Source organism: Vigna angularis, chromosome 2 (assembly GCF_016808095.1).
Source record: "Vigna angularis cultivar LongXiaoDou No.4 chromosome 2, ASM1680809v1, whole genome shotgun sequence".
Lineage (NCBI taxonomy): Eukaryota > Viridiplantae > Streptophyta > Magnoliopsida > Fabales > Fabaceae > Vigna > Vigna angularis.
In genome coordinates, this window is record NC_068971.1 from 47284412 (window position 1) to 47302170 (window position 17759).

Genomic DNA, 17759 nt, shown 5'->3' on the forward strand with positions numbered 1-17759 from the left:
AGACACTATTGAGATAAAAACTTAATTATCCATCTGGAGTCCACAATGACAATTTTGATCCACTGACGAAGTTATGAAATTTATTTTCTTCAACTGATATTATCTACGACTCCATTCGATAGTGTATGAAAAAAATAAGGAAAAGAGGAAGATGGGAGAAAAGGGTAAGAGCTAAGAATCACAGTTTCTACCTAGGCTACTTATTTACATTGTAAATGTGCAATGAAGGAGAAATTCAAGCCAAGAGGGTTGATAAAAATATTCACAAATCAAATCAAAGTTCTTTTTGCCCGTGATACATTTAAACTGTAAAGATTTATCTTTCATTTTTCTTTATTATCCAATATCCAATATGATCCACCCAAAGGTTTACACATTCCAAATAATCGCTAGCCAAAATCTAAAGCCTCATAAACCCATTAATCATGGCAATGCAACAGAAAATCTCTGCACTAAGAGCATCAAATTTGCAACGAGGGCAGCAGCACTGCTAAACCATAATTTTGAACCTGGAAGATGCCTTCCACAAGATTTTTCATGCACCCGCGCAACTGCATCCCCAGGAACAGGAATGCGTAAGAATTACGTATTCATACAGTACTACAGTTCAATCCCTTGATTATATTGCGATGCCACATCGCAGAATTTGGATCAAATCTCAATTCCCATGTAGGCCAATAGTGCAAATCTTGCTTCAATGTTAGGACTCGTGGCTTCCCATTGAGGTGAATTGTCCTCACCCGAACAAACTCTCCATGTTCTAGTTCCTGCCAACATTCAATAAATGATCACAAGACATTAATAATTTAGGAGAACAGAGATAAGGAGTAGCTTGGCTAGTCCTAGATATAAATGGCAGCAAAGAATCGTGATTCCATACAGTGAAACGGTACCATTAGATACTCTGACAAGAGAATTACAACATTCTTCATAAAATATGCAGATATGCCAGCCGTAAAAGAAAAAGCTTGTATCAGAAACATCACGGGTTTACGAATTCCATAATGTTTCATGTAAATAAGTAATAAAACAACCTTTATTAAGTGGGTAAATTCATATCATGAAAGGCACACCATACATGTTCCGCATGCACACGTGCCATGCCTTTTATAGAGTATTCAAACCACTGTGGACATCACATCAGATTGCATACATACAAAGCTCAAACAAAGAAAATCAAGGAACAGAGTACAAATGCAAGTTGCTTGCATGCACAGTATTTCCATACCTTTGTCACATCAACAAAAGCATCTAGATTTGGAGTTGGTTTTCCATTAATTTCGACTATCCATTGAAGAGCATACAGACCATATCTATGTACAGGACTCCCATGACACCATCTGTGAATTTGACAAATGTTGTTATAAGCAGATGCAGTGTAGTCATACGAGTATGCATTGCGAGAGCAGACGCATGTTTACAAAAATATAAAATGTAGTATGGCAAGTGCAAAAAATAGTTAGGAAAATAAAAAGGACATAATTACATAATTTTATATAATAATATATTAGTTTTAACTTTAAATGAAAGAAGCAGCATGGGTTCCAAATCACTAGATCGATAAAACAACATGATCATACAGACCACAAAGCTAATCTTCAAATTGTCATGAATACACACTCTCAAGCCTCAATCTGAACACTGGAGTGCTGAGCAAAGGTTTGTACAATTGAAAGAAATAACGCAGATTCAAGGATACAATACAAGTGCTCGGGTATACTTAGGCAGGTATGTTGGTGTGGAAAAACTAACTGAAAATGTTGGGTAAATATGTCATCATTTTTAGAATTCAGACCATAAACCAAGCTATATAGACCAAGCTTCATAATCCAAATAAAGATTGATATGACATATAGAAAGTGAGCTTGCTCACTATTACACTAGGCATTCATAAAATTTTACATATAATAACACTACAATGGGTGTGTTCGGATGAATTTCTTCATAAGGATTTGCAAGAGAAAAATAATGAAATTGACTTCACAAATTTCAAATTAGCCTATACATATACTATTTTGTGGAAATTCTCTCGTATAACTTCTCAAAACTTTAATTTTAATTTGTGCATAAAGTAATTTAAGCTTATAAAGAAATTAATTTCATTTTCTTCTTTCTTAGAAGTTGTTATGGAAAAACTTGTCAAAACAGACCCCTGCTATCCATTAATAGGTCCCTTTTTATACTTAGGCTTGAAAAAATTTGCAGCCAAAAAGTTAAAATCATACCTTGCCACATATACACCATGACCTTCTTCGGGAAGAAATCCAAGTGCACGAACTGCTGGATGTGGATCTTGTACAATACAGCCACACCAATTAATTGCACGGGCAGTGCCATTTCCATCCCTAATATTTGTTCCCACAAGAAGTTCAACCTCTTGTCCCTTACAAAATATGCATATTAATAAGTAAGGCGTAGTCAATGTGCCACAAACAAAACACAAGCTCCATTTAGCAGGCTCCACAAATTCAATCAAAAGAAAAATATAAATAACTTCAGAGAAAATACTGTTGCATACCTGCCGGAAAATAGTCAAGTGAAGCTTCCCATCATTCGCATTTGATTTGTCTAAATCTTGACAAGCATTTTCAATATCACGGAAGCATGTGACTGGTTCTTTATTGATTGCTAAGACCATGTCCCCTTGTTCTAAAAGATTTTCAGCCTTTGATCCAGCCAAACAACCTTTAACACGTAAAACCTGACGTCTCACTGGATCTTTCTTAACAAGTGCCTACAGTAATTGTGACCAAAAACAATTAATACCAAACCAAGACCATGATAAAATCAAAGCAGATTGTTTCAAGTTTCAATTAGTGAGAGGTAAGGGTTTTTTTTAAATCATAAACAGAAAGTTCCATGAACAGGTCATTATAAAATATATGGCCAAACATTGTATTTTTTAAAACTTTAATTGCTAAAGTGAAATATAGTATTAAATACAGCATCACAAGGAACGAAAATATATCCTACAGGTAAAAGGAAAAACTATAAAATGAAAGATATCAATACCTGAATCCAATCATCACTTAATCCAAAACTCCGGGCCTTTGAAAGTAATGTTGGATAAAGTTCAACCTCTAAAATTCTCAAAAGTGGCATGGGCCTTTTGACACCATTTATGAGAAGAGGTGGGCCATTTGCGCCAGATACAATCTTATGAAGGACCTGGCTTATTGCATAAATTGGAATACCCCTCACAAACTGATGATCTTCTGAGGTACTGCAGCCAAATTTAAGCTGGAACAGGGAATTTCCACATCCAGAGAAAAAGAATGTCACAATTCAGTCAGGGTTCATCATATAAATACACCCTCTCCCCTTTAATAAGAAAAAAAAATGTAATATATCCTGGCTCATCCTTGGCCATGACTCACAAGCCAGTCAGCCTGACAAGCTTTTAAATAAAATGGTAGCAGTAATAATTCGTGAATACTATATTTGAGCAAAATATCTAGCAAAAGTTTGTCAAAGTTTCTCCTATATTTGTTTTTCTAATTGTATATAAAGGTGAATAATGCCATATAGAATTCAAGGACCAAATTGCCCATCCCAGGCCTTTCTCTTAATTGATATTAGAATTCTAAATGAAAAGGAAAAATGGCATTTTAGTCTTCTAGGACCAACCCACCCTCAGGTAGCCATTTGAAGTTTGAGTAAAATTTGTCTTCTCTCGTCTCTTTCCAGTTTTCTTCTTTCTTCTCTTGCCCTTCTTCTACGAGGACACAATTGTTTGAAGTCAGGCTTTGTTATATTAAACAATGAATAGAGCAAAAACCATAGAACATGTACACTGTACAAAGTCTCTCATCAGGAATTTTACTCACTACAGGACAATATAGACAAGGTCTATTTATTCTTCTTTAATTTGTATTTAGAAACTAATATCAAGGTAGCAGTGGACTACATTTGCAGTGTCCTACTTCTGGTCCTTCCTTAGTAACATTTATAGGTACATGTTAGGTTTCGGGGAAAAGAAACCTCTAGAACACTCTCACAAACACAAACGGAAGAAACAAAACAGAAAGAATCTAGGTTTGTATTAACCAAAGAATCAATGTACAAGTATATCGTTCTATGAGAGCTTAACCTCCCTCCTTAGGCCAAAGCCTGTCTTTACACAAAGAATTCACTCAATATCCTAAACAGAGTTATAGGAACTCTATTTATAGTGGTTCTGACCCTCTCCCCCTTACAACATAAACCTTCCCAAACTGAGACACCACATTTCCATTGTTCAACCGATCGGCTCCTTCCCCCCAACACCTTTAACCGTTTGGTCCTTTATCCCTACTCCCTTAACCGTTCGGTCCTTCACTGTTCGTACTTTCCTTCTCCTCTCATACACTTTCCAACCCCTATCAGTACACTTGTAAGCTCTTGTTATAGTTTGTTTTTTATGTCCTAACCTTGAAATGGGGAAACCTCATCCCCTACTGAACTTCTATTCTATAGAAGAATAGAAATTAAGGTTTATTGTTGTCAACTGTCGAGCAACCAACCTTGTTAGAAGTTAATCTTGTAAAAGACTGAAGAGTGGTTATATCTAAATTTTATAATGTGCTCTCCTCATGCAAAATGAAAATGTTTCAGGTGTGCACATTGCATACATGTGCCCAAATCTTGAGCTTAAATGAAATTAATCTAAACCAAAAAAGCAGCAGCAAGTTCTAACTTCTCACGGTTTAGTAAATAATGCACTTATATTCTGTCCTGCCAAAGGATGAACTCTCCTGAAAGCATAAACTGCCCAAAGGTTCAAGGTGTTTAGCCACATCACTCAATTTTCATTTAGCATTTTCCTTTTTTCTGATCTTGAACCTAATGAAGATTGATCAGATCCATCCCAGCAAGATCAGAATAAGATGTATAAACCTGAGTGGAGAAGCTTCCCCATATAGCTTGGACCCTTCCTTGTTCGTCAGCTATCACACCCGAAAATGTACTTCCAAAATCTGTATTTAAACAAATACAGAGTAAGGCATTTTATATGTACAAGTAATATGGTTACAAAAAATCTCATCCAAATTTACCTGTATCAAGCTCAATTACTTCCATATTGGTTGCTCTGTAGCGAGGAGAATCAGCAGATCCTATATTTAATGCAGCACAAGGATTGGTAACAACTGATTTCCTAGAAGTTGCTTGAAGGCTTCTACTCAACCCCACAAGGTAAACAGAATCTCCCCGACGTAATGCTGGCTCTGGACAAGAAAATGTACAAAAAAATCTTTCAACAATATAGAAATATAAGAGTGAAAATAAATGTGCCACTAAATCTCTCCCTTCTCACATCATCTACATGTAAAATGTTTACTTCGTACAAAATATTATTTACCTTTAAAATATTCCCTCATCCAGAGTAGTTTAAACCATTTGACCAGAAGAAATTTTGTTCAACTAGAAAATGTAAAAGTATCAAGAATAAACTACAAATCTATATAGTGATAAGTTCATACAAAGTTCATCACATCCGCAAATATCATGTTATCCTCACAGTTAAGATGAGTATTCCTCGGCAGAAAAGGGTCACGAGAAATCTAATTCAGAGTAACAAATCATAAATTATTTTTTTTTGTAATTACCAAACCGTTCTACCAAAGTATGGATAGTAATCTAGTCTTTAATTACAGGCCAATGAGAATGCAACACGGTCTTCATTCTTAAATTTGGATCTGATAAAGATAAAGTTACACTAAAACAGTATAAATTTAACAATTACATGGTGAAACCCACCTGGAAGTAACTCTGCAGCACGAACGACTGAACCACCAACAGGTCCCAATGCAGAGGGATCATATGATATGAGAGCATAATTGTGAACAGGATGGAGAAATACAACCTGCAAATAAGAAAGTGTGACAATTAGCTAAAGAAAAACAACCATCTTGTTTATTCATTTATTTTATTAGTGTCCCATTCATTTAGAAAGATTCACCTCTCCTGGAATTTCAACTGGGAAGGCAGCGAAGGATAGCATTACATCAGAGGCAGATATTGCAACTGTATTCTTGTCAACTACAACTAATCCCATATCTTTGGAGTGATATATTATGACACCAGTTCCAAAAAAGTGCTGTGAATGAACACCATCAAGCATACAAGATGGCGGAACATGAACCTGCATGTCCCAAAGGAATATGAATAAACGTAAAAACCACAGGGAATTCAGTAAATCAATATTACCAACTTGAAATTGAAACCAAACTGCACCAAGGACTTCATTCACAAACAGACTAACAAGAGAAACAAAATGAACTATAGTCGAACCACAATTATAAATACATCATTTCTTGTATTACATGGAAATCCTGGGCCCGGAGATCTATCACGAAATACAAAACAAAAGGTAGTATGTAGTTAAGGAATTAGAATATAAAGGAACTTGGGCTATCATAAAACTGTACTCACAGGCTACATACATCCGCTCATAAAACTGTCCTATACCATACTCAGAGGAGGAAATAAGATATATATAGAAAAGAGAATTGCACGTTGAAAAATATCTTGCTCGAGAAAGTCCAATACAGTGTTTAAAATCTATTACATTGTCTTACATGCAAAAGTTATATGTAATGCCAACACCAATATACTAGTTTCAAAATTTTAACCATATCTTATCTATGTTGGATACATATTTGCATACCATATACATCGTTGAATGCATATAACTTCTCTTGAATGTTTTGCCTTAAATTGGTTAAAAATAAAAATGGGAAAACTTGATTTCAAAACATTATAAATGCTTCAAAAGGGAGTTTTTGAATGCTAAAGAATCATGTCCAATTGCTAAAGTTTTATTTTGTACCATATCAGAGAACACAATTTTAAAAAAATTTACGATAGTCAGGGAAAGTTACAGTCACACCTTCAAAATTTAATAAAATACACTTGATCAATGATAATCCCTCTCTCTTTTGACATTACTAATTTGATCTTCCTTGATTTATATTGCTGCTTAAGAAATCAAGGGACGTCAAGGACGGGTACACAGTGTTGTTATATAAATGGAGGGAAAATTGTTAGTGTCAAGAAAGGAAGTAATTTTGTTAAATTCCAGGGCGTGAGAGTAATTTGAGCTAATCAAAGTCTCTTAATTTTTTGTACCTTTTGATACTGTATTTTTTTATGTTAACTTTTTAATGTAAAACTATAAATTTCAATAATTTTATTCAATATATATCCTGTTGTGTAGTCTATAGATTCTTTAAAATTTGCTGTTTCCTTCTAACATTTCCCATGAAATACTCACATACTGGCCAGTACCCGAGTCACTTAGCTGCCAACAATTTACATGCATAAAGTATGCAGAACAGATTTTGAAAGCTTCAAGAGATTACTGAATCATCTATGAAATGATGACTTGAATATCGTAATACAAAATATCAGCATAGCTGACTACGTAGACTAGGTCAGACTTGGGAGATACATGTAAATCGGTAAGGTAGGATGAAAAACCATATACATCAGTCCTAAAAAATTCTAGGATACCTCAAACAAACTATTAAAAACATATACCTAAATATATTAATGAATAGCTATAAAAACAAATTTAACATAGTTAGAATTATTTTATATTTACACGAATAAATAACAAATGCCTCAGTCATCTATCCACCCCCTACCCCCAAATTCTTTAAACTTCAATCGTGACAGCTTGAGTTTTCTTGAAAAGTTCAAATAATGTGAATTTCCCTGTTTACATATTCAGAAACACACATTATGCAACAATCATGATACAAACAATTTGAAAGACTTTCTAATCAGTTAAATTAACGTCAAAACATGCCAAAAAAAAAACTGAAACTGAAATTCTTCTCAACACCAAACAAATTTATATATTTCAATACCTTCAAAAAGGAACATGCATTGTATAAATTTCAAAAAAACAAATGAAATTCATCATTTAACTATAAAAACAACTAAATTTGCAAAAGTTTTTGGCACATTTCAATGAGAACACCATGACATAATTATCCGCAGTCTAATTAAATCTCTAGCAAAAAAATTCTGATAAAATTTCTACACTAGTACCTCAAACATCACAAGAGTAGGCTCAATCACACGTTCAGCAACTGATGCATTTGCTGCAGCTGCAGTCGCACCTTGAAAATCCATTAACATGTCATCCTGTGTGACACTAGATTTTTCTAACTTAGTTTCCCTGGTACCATTTTGGGATAAATCAGCAACAACACTTCCATCAGCTGATAAATCTTCCTCCACTCTTCGTTTTTTCAACACACCATCAGATGCATTCTGATGAGATGCACACTCTGAGGGATCTTCACAATTAGTTTCCATGTTAGTGACACCATCAACAAAGTCCTGATTGTTACCTTCACACACATGACCCTCACAAGTATGCTCGCCAGTTAGTGAAATTGGCTGTCTTGACATATTTTCAACATCTTTTGCACCAGATGATAGAAAGGGGGAATCACGCTGAAGAGCTGGCTTAGCAATCCAAAGGCCAGTACTGTTATCACGAGTGTATATCTGGGGAGGTGCATACCATTCATGCCTATCAACTGTGACCAACACAGACTGCATCCCAACAACCATGTTAGTTAAACAAATCACCAAAATATATAGCTTTTAAATGAGTTCATGCAAAAATGCACCAAAGGAATATAGATAATCATACCATCGATTCTAATATGAAAATATTATCATATCAGATCAGAAAGTCAATCCTCTAAAATCTGCACTACATGTCTTGTTCAACTACCCACAGAAGCTATAATATTGAACATTGATGTAGTGCTGATACTCTGCTAGATTAATGACCCAGTAGACTCCACAGTATAAATAGAATAAAAATTTTCTATCTGAAAAAGTTCTCAAGAAATCCCTGTTGTGTCAAAAGCTGTTAAGAGTTATTAGATTTTACCTACTTGAGCTTTTAATAAGTTTTAAGTAATGTTCTAGATTGTTTTAGTCTACTAATTTAAATTTCATATAAATCAAATGGTAGGATAGATATTTTAGGAATTTCAGTTGCAAGCTTGTATATAGGAATTCTCATTTGTGACTTTCAATGGTTATTTTGCTCTAATTTTCTTATCTCTATTTTCTCTTAAAGTTCTACTATTTCGATGTTTTTATTTTACAAAATACTTCCAACAAAAACACACACCATGTAAGCTATCACTGGAAAACGTTAGATGCTTATCATAACAAATAATATATACATCCATAAAAGCTCACTGCACAACTCTTAAGGAAAAAATGCATATTAATCACATGTATAATTAATTACAAGTACACTATACATGCCCTAAATCTTAGACCAAAGAAAATGCAAGATACTAATAAATAGAAAAGTCATTGTTTTCTTTGAAATAATATAAACACGATCTAATCAATGAGGGATTGTTTTCTACTCATGAATCACTAGGACCAGTTTTATTGAAAAATATATAAAGGTTTCAAAATATCAAACAACTCAATAAATGATATGTCAAAAAGTAATCAACAAAAATTGCAAATATAAACTAATTTAAAATCATGTTTTGATGGTGAAGTAACCATCACCTTCCTTCGATGACGATCCATGTAACTTATATATTCCAATGGTACTCGAGCGCCCCTAGATAGTTTAGAAATAACTGTTATTAGTTCCTCGAGATAGGATATTTCTTCCCCAGCAAATTTCTTAATTATTGCATGGCGAGGAACACCTGCTCTGAAGAGCATATATCTGCAAAACACAATATTACATTGAATAAAGCACAAGTTATATACCAAAAAAAAAAACATATGAATCAACTCCACCAAGGAATCAGGATCTTTTATACGAAAACATAAGTAATGTTAGACTTAAGCTTATTTGCTAATTTGTCGTAATGAGCAGTTTCAAGGAATTCTTAAATAAAACTAGAGAGAAAATCACAAGATGATCATAAATTTAAAGATTAATATTTTAACTCAAAAAGCTCTATAAATAATTTTGACAAAACCAATCGATGTAGACTACAAATCTCTAATAATTTATTTGGCCAGTAGATTGTAAATAGTTATCAAATTAGAAGTTAATGCTTTTTTAGGTATACATACCCTGGTTCAGCCACATAAACAAGACCGCAATGGAAACGGAAGTTTCTAGCCTGCATTACAAAGAAGATAAACATAACCAAAATGAGGCAAACAGCTTAAATTGGAAGAATAACCTATTGGGAGTTTTATGCCACAATACATTCCGATAACCAAGTTCCAGTAAGTAAAATAGGAAAGAAACCACTAGCCTACATCATAATAAAGGAAAATAAACTAGGTAGAGGAAATGCTAATTTAATGTAAAGACAGATACAGCAACACATGGATTGATAGAATGAAGGAAAAATACCAAAAGCTACTCAAATAACATCATAAATATAAGAAATTTGAAACAATAAACATTCCAGACATATTTCTACATTCAAACAGCAACCACATCCACCCTCTCAAACTGTAAGTCAAATTATATTCAACTAAATACTCTCTAAATGAGAGTATAAAAAACAGTTAATGTTCCAATTTCTGAGAAAATGAGTAAAGTCCAACTAACCTGCTGATAAGAAAGAGGATGTATTACTGCCCCACTCACTTCTAAGAAATAATCAGGAGTTATTGAGTGCAAATCTTGCACCTGATATAAAAATTCAATAAAAAAAGTCAGCACAATGGTAAGCAATATCTGGTATTTCCATAATCATTATTCGAGATGCCATGCAATTAAAATTCTTGAGCCAACCTCATGTTAGCGACAAAGAAACTACTTTTATGTTTTCATCCAATGCTTTTGTTTCCGTTCAATTCTACTCCATGGGTAAATATATCACTGTTTCAAGGGTGGCTGATGTGAAGTGCTAGATTGATTCTTCTGAGTTCGTATTTCATAAACCTCAGAAGATAGGTGGTGAGGGCATATGTCAGGTTGAACCCAAAAATAAAAATTATCATGCATTTGATTACAAAGCATTAAAGAATCACAATCTGTTTAAATTGCTATCCAGCCAGTATATTGCATGCAAACAAAATTGTTAAAGAAATGTAAATTTAGTCTTATTATTATCTTTATTTTCAAAGATTCAAAGCCTATGTTTTTTATGAAATTAGAAGGACATGAAGTAAAAGTCTGACTATGCTTTCAATTTATTTACCATTTTATAGTTAGAGTTTCTTCAGCCCCTCTCTTAGTGGAGGTTGAAAGTAGATCACCAGGATGCCCTTCCCAAAGAAAATATAAGCACTTGGGTATGTCAAAAAGTACTAAACTACTAATAAAGTAAATATCCAAGAATGAAAAATCTCACCAACAAAGTTAAACTCTTTGAAGTGCCACCTCTTTCAATTTGTAATTCAATATTCTTGCTTACACTGTCATCAACTAGAGTCTCCAGTTTCAGGAACTGAGTAATGACCTGCAATAAATTTTATAGAATCAAGTTGTTCAAAACAAATTAGAAAAGAGACTCCTGTGTCTAACGCCAACCACAAACAGCACACACACAATGACCCTTTTTTGCAGCCTCTGAGTGCAAGAAAGTACCAATAAAAATTCAGAAGACATGGGGAAAAAACTATGAGAAAGCAAATGAATTTAATACAATTTAGAAGTACATACTTCAAAATGATTTTTTCCACCAATTGGTAATCTTAAGAAATTGGAATTTAAACTTACTCAATTTTATAAAACCAACTTGATCAGGATAGACTTTCAATGGCTTGATATCATTTCAAGAAAGTGAAATTTAAGTCTAACTCAACATCACAAAACCAATTTGGTAAGGAGAGGTTTGTACTCTCCTATATACTATAATTTGGTTTTATGTCTAGTTGATGTGGGCTCTTTAATCATATTTGTTACTTTCCCAAGCAGCAGTCTCCTTGTCTTTATGCCAATGGTTTGGATGTAAAAAGGTACACCTACTTGGTTTTATGTCTAGTTGATGTGGGCTCTTTAATAGTAATAAAAGACACGGAACAATAACAAAGTTCTTCATACTTGTTACTTTCCCAAGAAGCAAGCTCCTTGTCTTTATGCCAATGGTTTGGATGTAAAAAGGTACACCTACTTTCATCCAGAATAGTTTCATTGCAACTTTCCTTAAATGTCAGACTTCCATAATAAAGTATGACCTTTGGTATAACCAATTATCACTCTTATATGAAACTATAACCTAGTGTCACACCAATGACGATAAACAAACTAGATACACATCAAACCTACAACAGAGGAAAAACTAAACACTGAAAAATGAAATGGGAAGGGTGGGTGGGGTAGGGAAGCAAAAAAAATGTCCTTGATATAAACTTACTTCTCCATTGACACGCACAAGTACATCACCTGGTTCCAAATGTTTATAACCTGGACCACCTGGCACCTAAACAAGTCAAGGAGTAAATCCATAAAAATTGAAATGGGATTTCAACTCAAAAATATTAGCATTCCAATTTGCTTACCACAGATTCCACAACAAGCATTCCAGTTTCACCAGCTGGAGAAGCCTGCCGTACTATCTGCATAATTTAAACTGGTGTCAATAATTCAGGGCATATTTGAAGGAAGATACTGCTCCATAAAGATAACCTAAAAAAATGATAGAATAAAACAACCTGCTCCGTCTCAGTTTTGAGGCCAAGGCGACGAGTCTCATCAAACCCTTTATGGAGAAATGTGACCTGCACCAGATTTTACGCAAAGAAGAAATAAAATAGGATTGGGTCATATTCAAGGAAAACATCCATTTTCAGAAACAAGAAAAAAAAACTCTAAACAATCTCTGATATCATCAAATATATAAGAACCAAAAAATAAGTAGACAAGCAGATTAAAGATGCAAGGAACTAAAATAACTAGAAGTTACAAAATGATAAGTGTGAAACATCTACAATCAAAGCACATCTAATAACAAAGACAAACTGATAAAAGATGTGAGGATCATGAAATTACTAATTACAACAAGTGTATACAATCATCTTGTGATCTAAAACAAGCATTGAAGAAGTAAATTCAAAACGTAAGGAATAAATATTATCTTGAGATTACTGAATGATACAACATTTGTTTGTATTTTCATGCAAACCTACTATCAAAATTAAAAAAGTTGATTCTATAACAATGATCAAACAATAAGCAACAAGAATTCATATGGTAAGAGATTATTAGCATTTTCCAAGTACCTAAAGTCCATAGACACAATAATTGAGAGAGAAATTAGCAATATGGAAATTTCAGAAAAATAAAGTGATAAAGTCTAGGAATGTATCTATTACAGCACTTGCAGAAATATTTTTACTCATAAATCAATTTGGAGACAACAAAGAATTTTTACCATATAACAAGTTCCTGACAAAAGAGTAAGCCTCTAAAAATGAGACATGGTAAGCATAAAGAAGAAAAACATGAATCAAAACGGAGAAAAAAATGAATCAAAACTCTCTATCAAACCCAGGGTAAAATATCAAGGAAGAAATATGGAGACAAAATCCTTCAATGATGGAGGAACAAGAATGACAAAACAGAGGGCCATGAATGATTTTACAGAGGATAAAACATAATATGACACTTGAATGTCCTTGAAATGGGCCCAGATAAAGCCTAAAGCTACTTAATAATTTCAAGTCTTAAAAAGTAGACTTTAAACCCAATTCAATCTTATAAAAATTGATTTTCAAGATGAGATATACACTCACTTATATATTATAATTTGGTTACATGTCTAATCGATGTGGTATCTCCAACATACCTTTACTTTACGCCAATAACTACACATCACAAGTGTAAGAATAAAGAGGAGCAAGATAAGGGATGGCTCAATTAGCCCGACAAATCTCACTAAGAAGCTTTGATGCCATCCTAGCAAATGAACTCTAAGTCTAACTAATCTTGCAAAACCAGTTTGTGTCTCTACTTATACATTATAATTTGACCATATTTCTAATAGATGTGGGATCTCCAACATCAGGTTCCTAGAGAAAGCAAATTTGTTCTTCACACATTATTTTTATTCTCAAGATAAGTAATAAATGAATGCATGCAGACACGACTAGGGATTTATTGACATTTTTCAAAGTAAAATATTTCAATTTACAAGGAAAATTCTTTGAAAGGAAATTTAGTTTAGTCAATATTATTCATTGCAATACCATGAAATAGTTTAATATTATATCACGTGAAAAACTCAAAAAGGAAGAACTAGCAAACAACAATTGACAGACCTGAAGCGTACCACGAGGTATAGAAACTGCCTGCCATTTATCAACATAAGTTTCACTTCCCTTTTGAATAAACCTTAAGGCCCTCACAACCTGAAATGCAATTGAATTAATTGGTCCCGGTCCCAACAAGAGGAACTGAACTTCCCTTGATTATTACAACAAACATAAAACAAGTTCAAATATAAAAAACTCACTCGTTCTAGAGGTAGAAAGAAAGCTGATGCACTTGATGACTTGCTCCCAGCATTTAGAGCCACTGCCCTGCCTTGCCAATCTATAACTGGGGAACCACTTGACCCTCCTTTGGTCCCAGAAGCTGCCTGAAATGAAAAAATCAGTAGATATAAGGTTGCAAATAAGGATTCAGCAAAAACAAGACAAGAATACCATATTTTGTAATGGTAAATTACATCTACAAAAGACTTCAAAACCACTCCATACAAATCACTCTATCCATGAAATAAGTTGCCAAATGGAGGCACAAAATGATCCCCTTGAGGTTAATTTTCCTTTCCTAGCACTTTTAGTAATAAATCCTGCTTTCAGTTATGCAGTTTCTCCTTTCTGAGTAATTAAAAACGCTGAGAAAGAAAAGTTAGCATGCCATTGGATATATTATAAGGCACCTGAACACTTGAAATGAAACCTGGGAAGCAACTAGAAAGATACTAAAATTTTAAGGAAATTAAACGATAGTAAAATTTGAAGGGAAAAGGAAATAACATAAACAAACTCACAATTTAGAATTTTAATATAAATGGTATAAACAATATTTGTTCCCACTTACTTGCATATAGAATGTGTTGAAGTCATTATACCCATCCCTGCATAAAATAATAGTTCCATTATCTAAATTCGACCTGTCCACATAAAGAGCACAAAAAAAAGTTACAGACACTCTACAACATACTTCTTATAATGAGGAGCATCCCTATCCAAACGAGCAAGAGTACCAGCCAAAATGGAAACCTGAAAGCAAAAGCCAAAATAATTATACAAAGTTTATGGGAAGAAAAGGATTGAAGATATAATATTAGAACACACCATTCCTTTACATCAATACAAAACAAGTGGCAATTATGAACAGGCTTAAACACGAAAGACTGCCAAAAGTTGATAAATAAGTTGATTTTAGAAACCAAAGGCCTTTCAGAAGAAAACAAATGGATGTAGCTGGACCAGAACATATGTTGAAAACTAACTGACCATGATTAGAAACCAAAAGAAAAAAAAATCTCAGCATATATCTTTATTCTTTGTCCAACAATGTTCTATTGAGTTGGTCAGCTTCTAAAGAAAAGCATCACTTGCTAGCCATATGACGTGTATTGTTATAAGCATGGAAATCATGTAGCTTTGTCCTACAAGAGTCAATTAAAAGAACAGAAAAATGCAAGACAAAGTACAGGGAAGGAGGGGTGCGGGAGGGAAATAAGTGGATTTGAGGTAAATTTAAGGTAATACCTTCTCTCCACTATCATTACCAACGACTCTGATTTCTAGTCCAACACAGGCAGCTTCAGGAGCAAGAGGTATCTCTTCATAGTTTAAAAATTGTATAGCACCGGGATCATAACGAAAGAACCCAAAATCATGTACCTACATATAAGTATATATTTAGTTGGTGGCATCAACAAGCATAGAGAGAAAGTGATTATAAATTAATTATAGGAAAGAACTAATTATTCAAAAAAAATACACAGACACGCACATAGAAGAACTATGAGGACCACAATAATTATCTATGAAATTTAAACAACTGAACAAAGTAATACAGATTAAAAAACGAACTTTGTAACACATACTCGCAAAAACAAACAAAAAAATGCTGACAATAAACACAGCAGAAAGGGGAATCAGTTCACCGTTTCATAATTTAAACATGAAAAATGATCGGTTCAACCATAACAATAAAGGTGTCTTGAGTTGATAAAACAATCTTCTTTTCAACAGCAATAATATCTTGATCCTCCTCAAGCAGGTAATAACAATATGAACGTATGAACGTGTTTTCGTATTATAAAGACTTATTGAAAACCTATAACAGTAGTGATTTTGAACGTGCCTAACAGTAACACACGATTCCCATGTCTTCATAGTCCACAGTGAACAGAAGTTTATACAAAGCAGAGTGCATGGATAAATGACCAAAAATAATAACAGAACGAAAGACGGGATTCAGCTAGATCACCAGTTTATAAACTGTTGACCACATTACATTGAGAAATCAAAACCGAAACAGAACTCACTAACCGGATCTCTGTAAATCGGATGCACTGGAACCTCCTCGCGATTCAGAAACATGGCTTCGGCAACCACGGGACCTACGGATTCGAAATAGAGAGATCGTCACCGCGAATAGAATTCAACAAAAAGAACAAAAAGCAAGAGCGACGAGGTTAACTAACTACCTGGCTTGACCACGTGGCGATTAGTGAGAATGATGCCGCGGCTCTTGTCCACGATGAAGCCGGTGGCGTAGCTGGCGGCGGCGGACTCGGTGTCGAAGGAGCGAGTGGCGGTGGTGCGAAGGACGACGACTGCGGGGACAACTCTGTTAAGTGCTTTCCGCCAGTCCTCAGCGGTGGCGATGTTTTCCTGAAATGGCGGATCAATTTCCATGCACAAGTCATCGGTCTTGACGACGGCGCCGGAATCCAAACCCTCCGACCCTAACCTCTCTTCTTGATCTCCCATTTCAGCGATCAATAATTAATGCTCGTTCCTCTACTACTAATACAATAGAGATGTTTCTTCAGTATGAGCTGAGTATGTTGTGTGTACGTGTAAGTGATGAGTTAGGGTTGGGCACTCGCGATTAAGAAAGTGTCTAAGAGTCCACGCCAATGACTACACACTGAAGTGAGGTCTGCCCGTCGCCACGGAATTCAATGCGTACGTGTTTCGGGAAGAAGGCCCGCTCAGAACATGACCAATGAAAAACCCAACCCTCAATTATGAATCAATCATACTCACAAATCAATCAATTTTTTTCCTTAGTTTCCACTTTTCCTAACTGTCTTGTTTCAATCCTCCATTTCTCTCCTCTTTAAGGCCTTGTTACAGGAAAATTGAATGCAAATTAGTTAGTAAAAACGAAAATAAATAAATATATAAATATAAATTATAGGCCATTGGTAAACGAAGAAAGGAAGAAAAAAAAAGAATTATCTTATGGAAGAAAAAGAAAGTGGAACATGTGTAGGTAAGTGAACTGGTGTTAACATAGAAGCACTTAAAAATTAGTTATAAGTAAAAGTTTTTATATTTAGTGTTTGAATACTTTTTTTATTAAAATATAATTTTATAAATTTAGTTAGTCGAGTTTTATTTTATAAAGATAAATATTTATAATTTTTTTTGTTTTTTCTTTTTTCTAATTTTTTTATTATGTTCATGACTAAATATTGTTATAATTATGACATAGAAGAAAGTAATTTTAGCATATTAAAGTAATTTTTTTAGTAATTTTTTTTAATTATTTTTATAAGTTTTGCATATATGTGTTCTAAAATATTATATGTGATTCAAAATAGTTTAAGATGAATATTTAT

General features: G+C 33.9%; 1 protein-coding gene across 2 annotated transcripts; it reads right to left on the bottom strand.

The window, feature by feature from the left end:
* Positions 1–300: 300 nt before the first annotated feature.
* On the bottom strand, positions 301–17240 carry LOC108329068 (protease Do-like 7). 2 transcript variants are annotated; one of them, XM_052873651.1, is made up of 25 exons: positions 16617–17240; positions 16459–16529; positions 15670–15804; positions 15116–15174; positions 14993–15029; positions 14400–14525; positions 14206–14295; positions 12601–12666; positions 12448–12504; positions 12303–12368; positions 11298–11405; positions 10550–10630; positions 10060–10109; positions 9538–9703; positions 8035–8547; positions 5939–6121; positions 5737–5842; positions 5034–5204; positions 4876–4955; positions 3632–3715; positions 3013–3240; positions 2519–2734; positions 2226–2383; positions 1229–1340; positions 301–767 (listed from the first exon to the last, which is right to left on the bottom strand). In XM_052873651.1, the coding sequence occupies exons 1-25, from the start codon at positions 16900–16902 to the stop codon at positions 591–593; spliced, it is 3426 nt and encodes a 1141-aa protein (XP_052729611.1). In that variant the 5' UTR covers positions 16903–17240; the 3' UTR covers positions 301–590. The 2 variants fall into 2 exon arrangements, with proteins under 2 accessions (XP_052729611.1, XP_017418551.1); XM_017563062.2 differs by lacking the exon at positions 3632–3715 and having other exon boundaries at positions 16617–17239.
* Between the last annotated feature and the right edge of the window lie 519 nt (positions 17241–17759).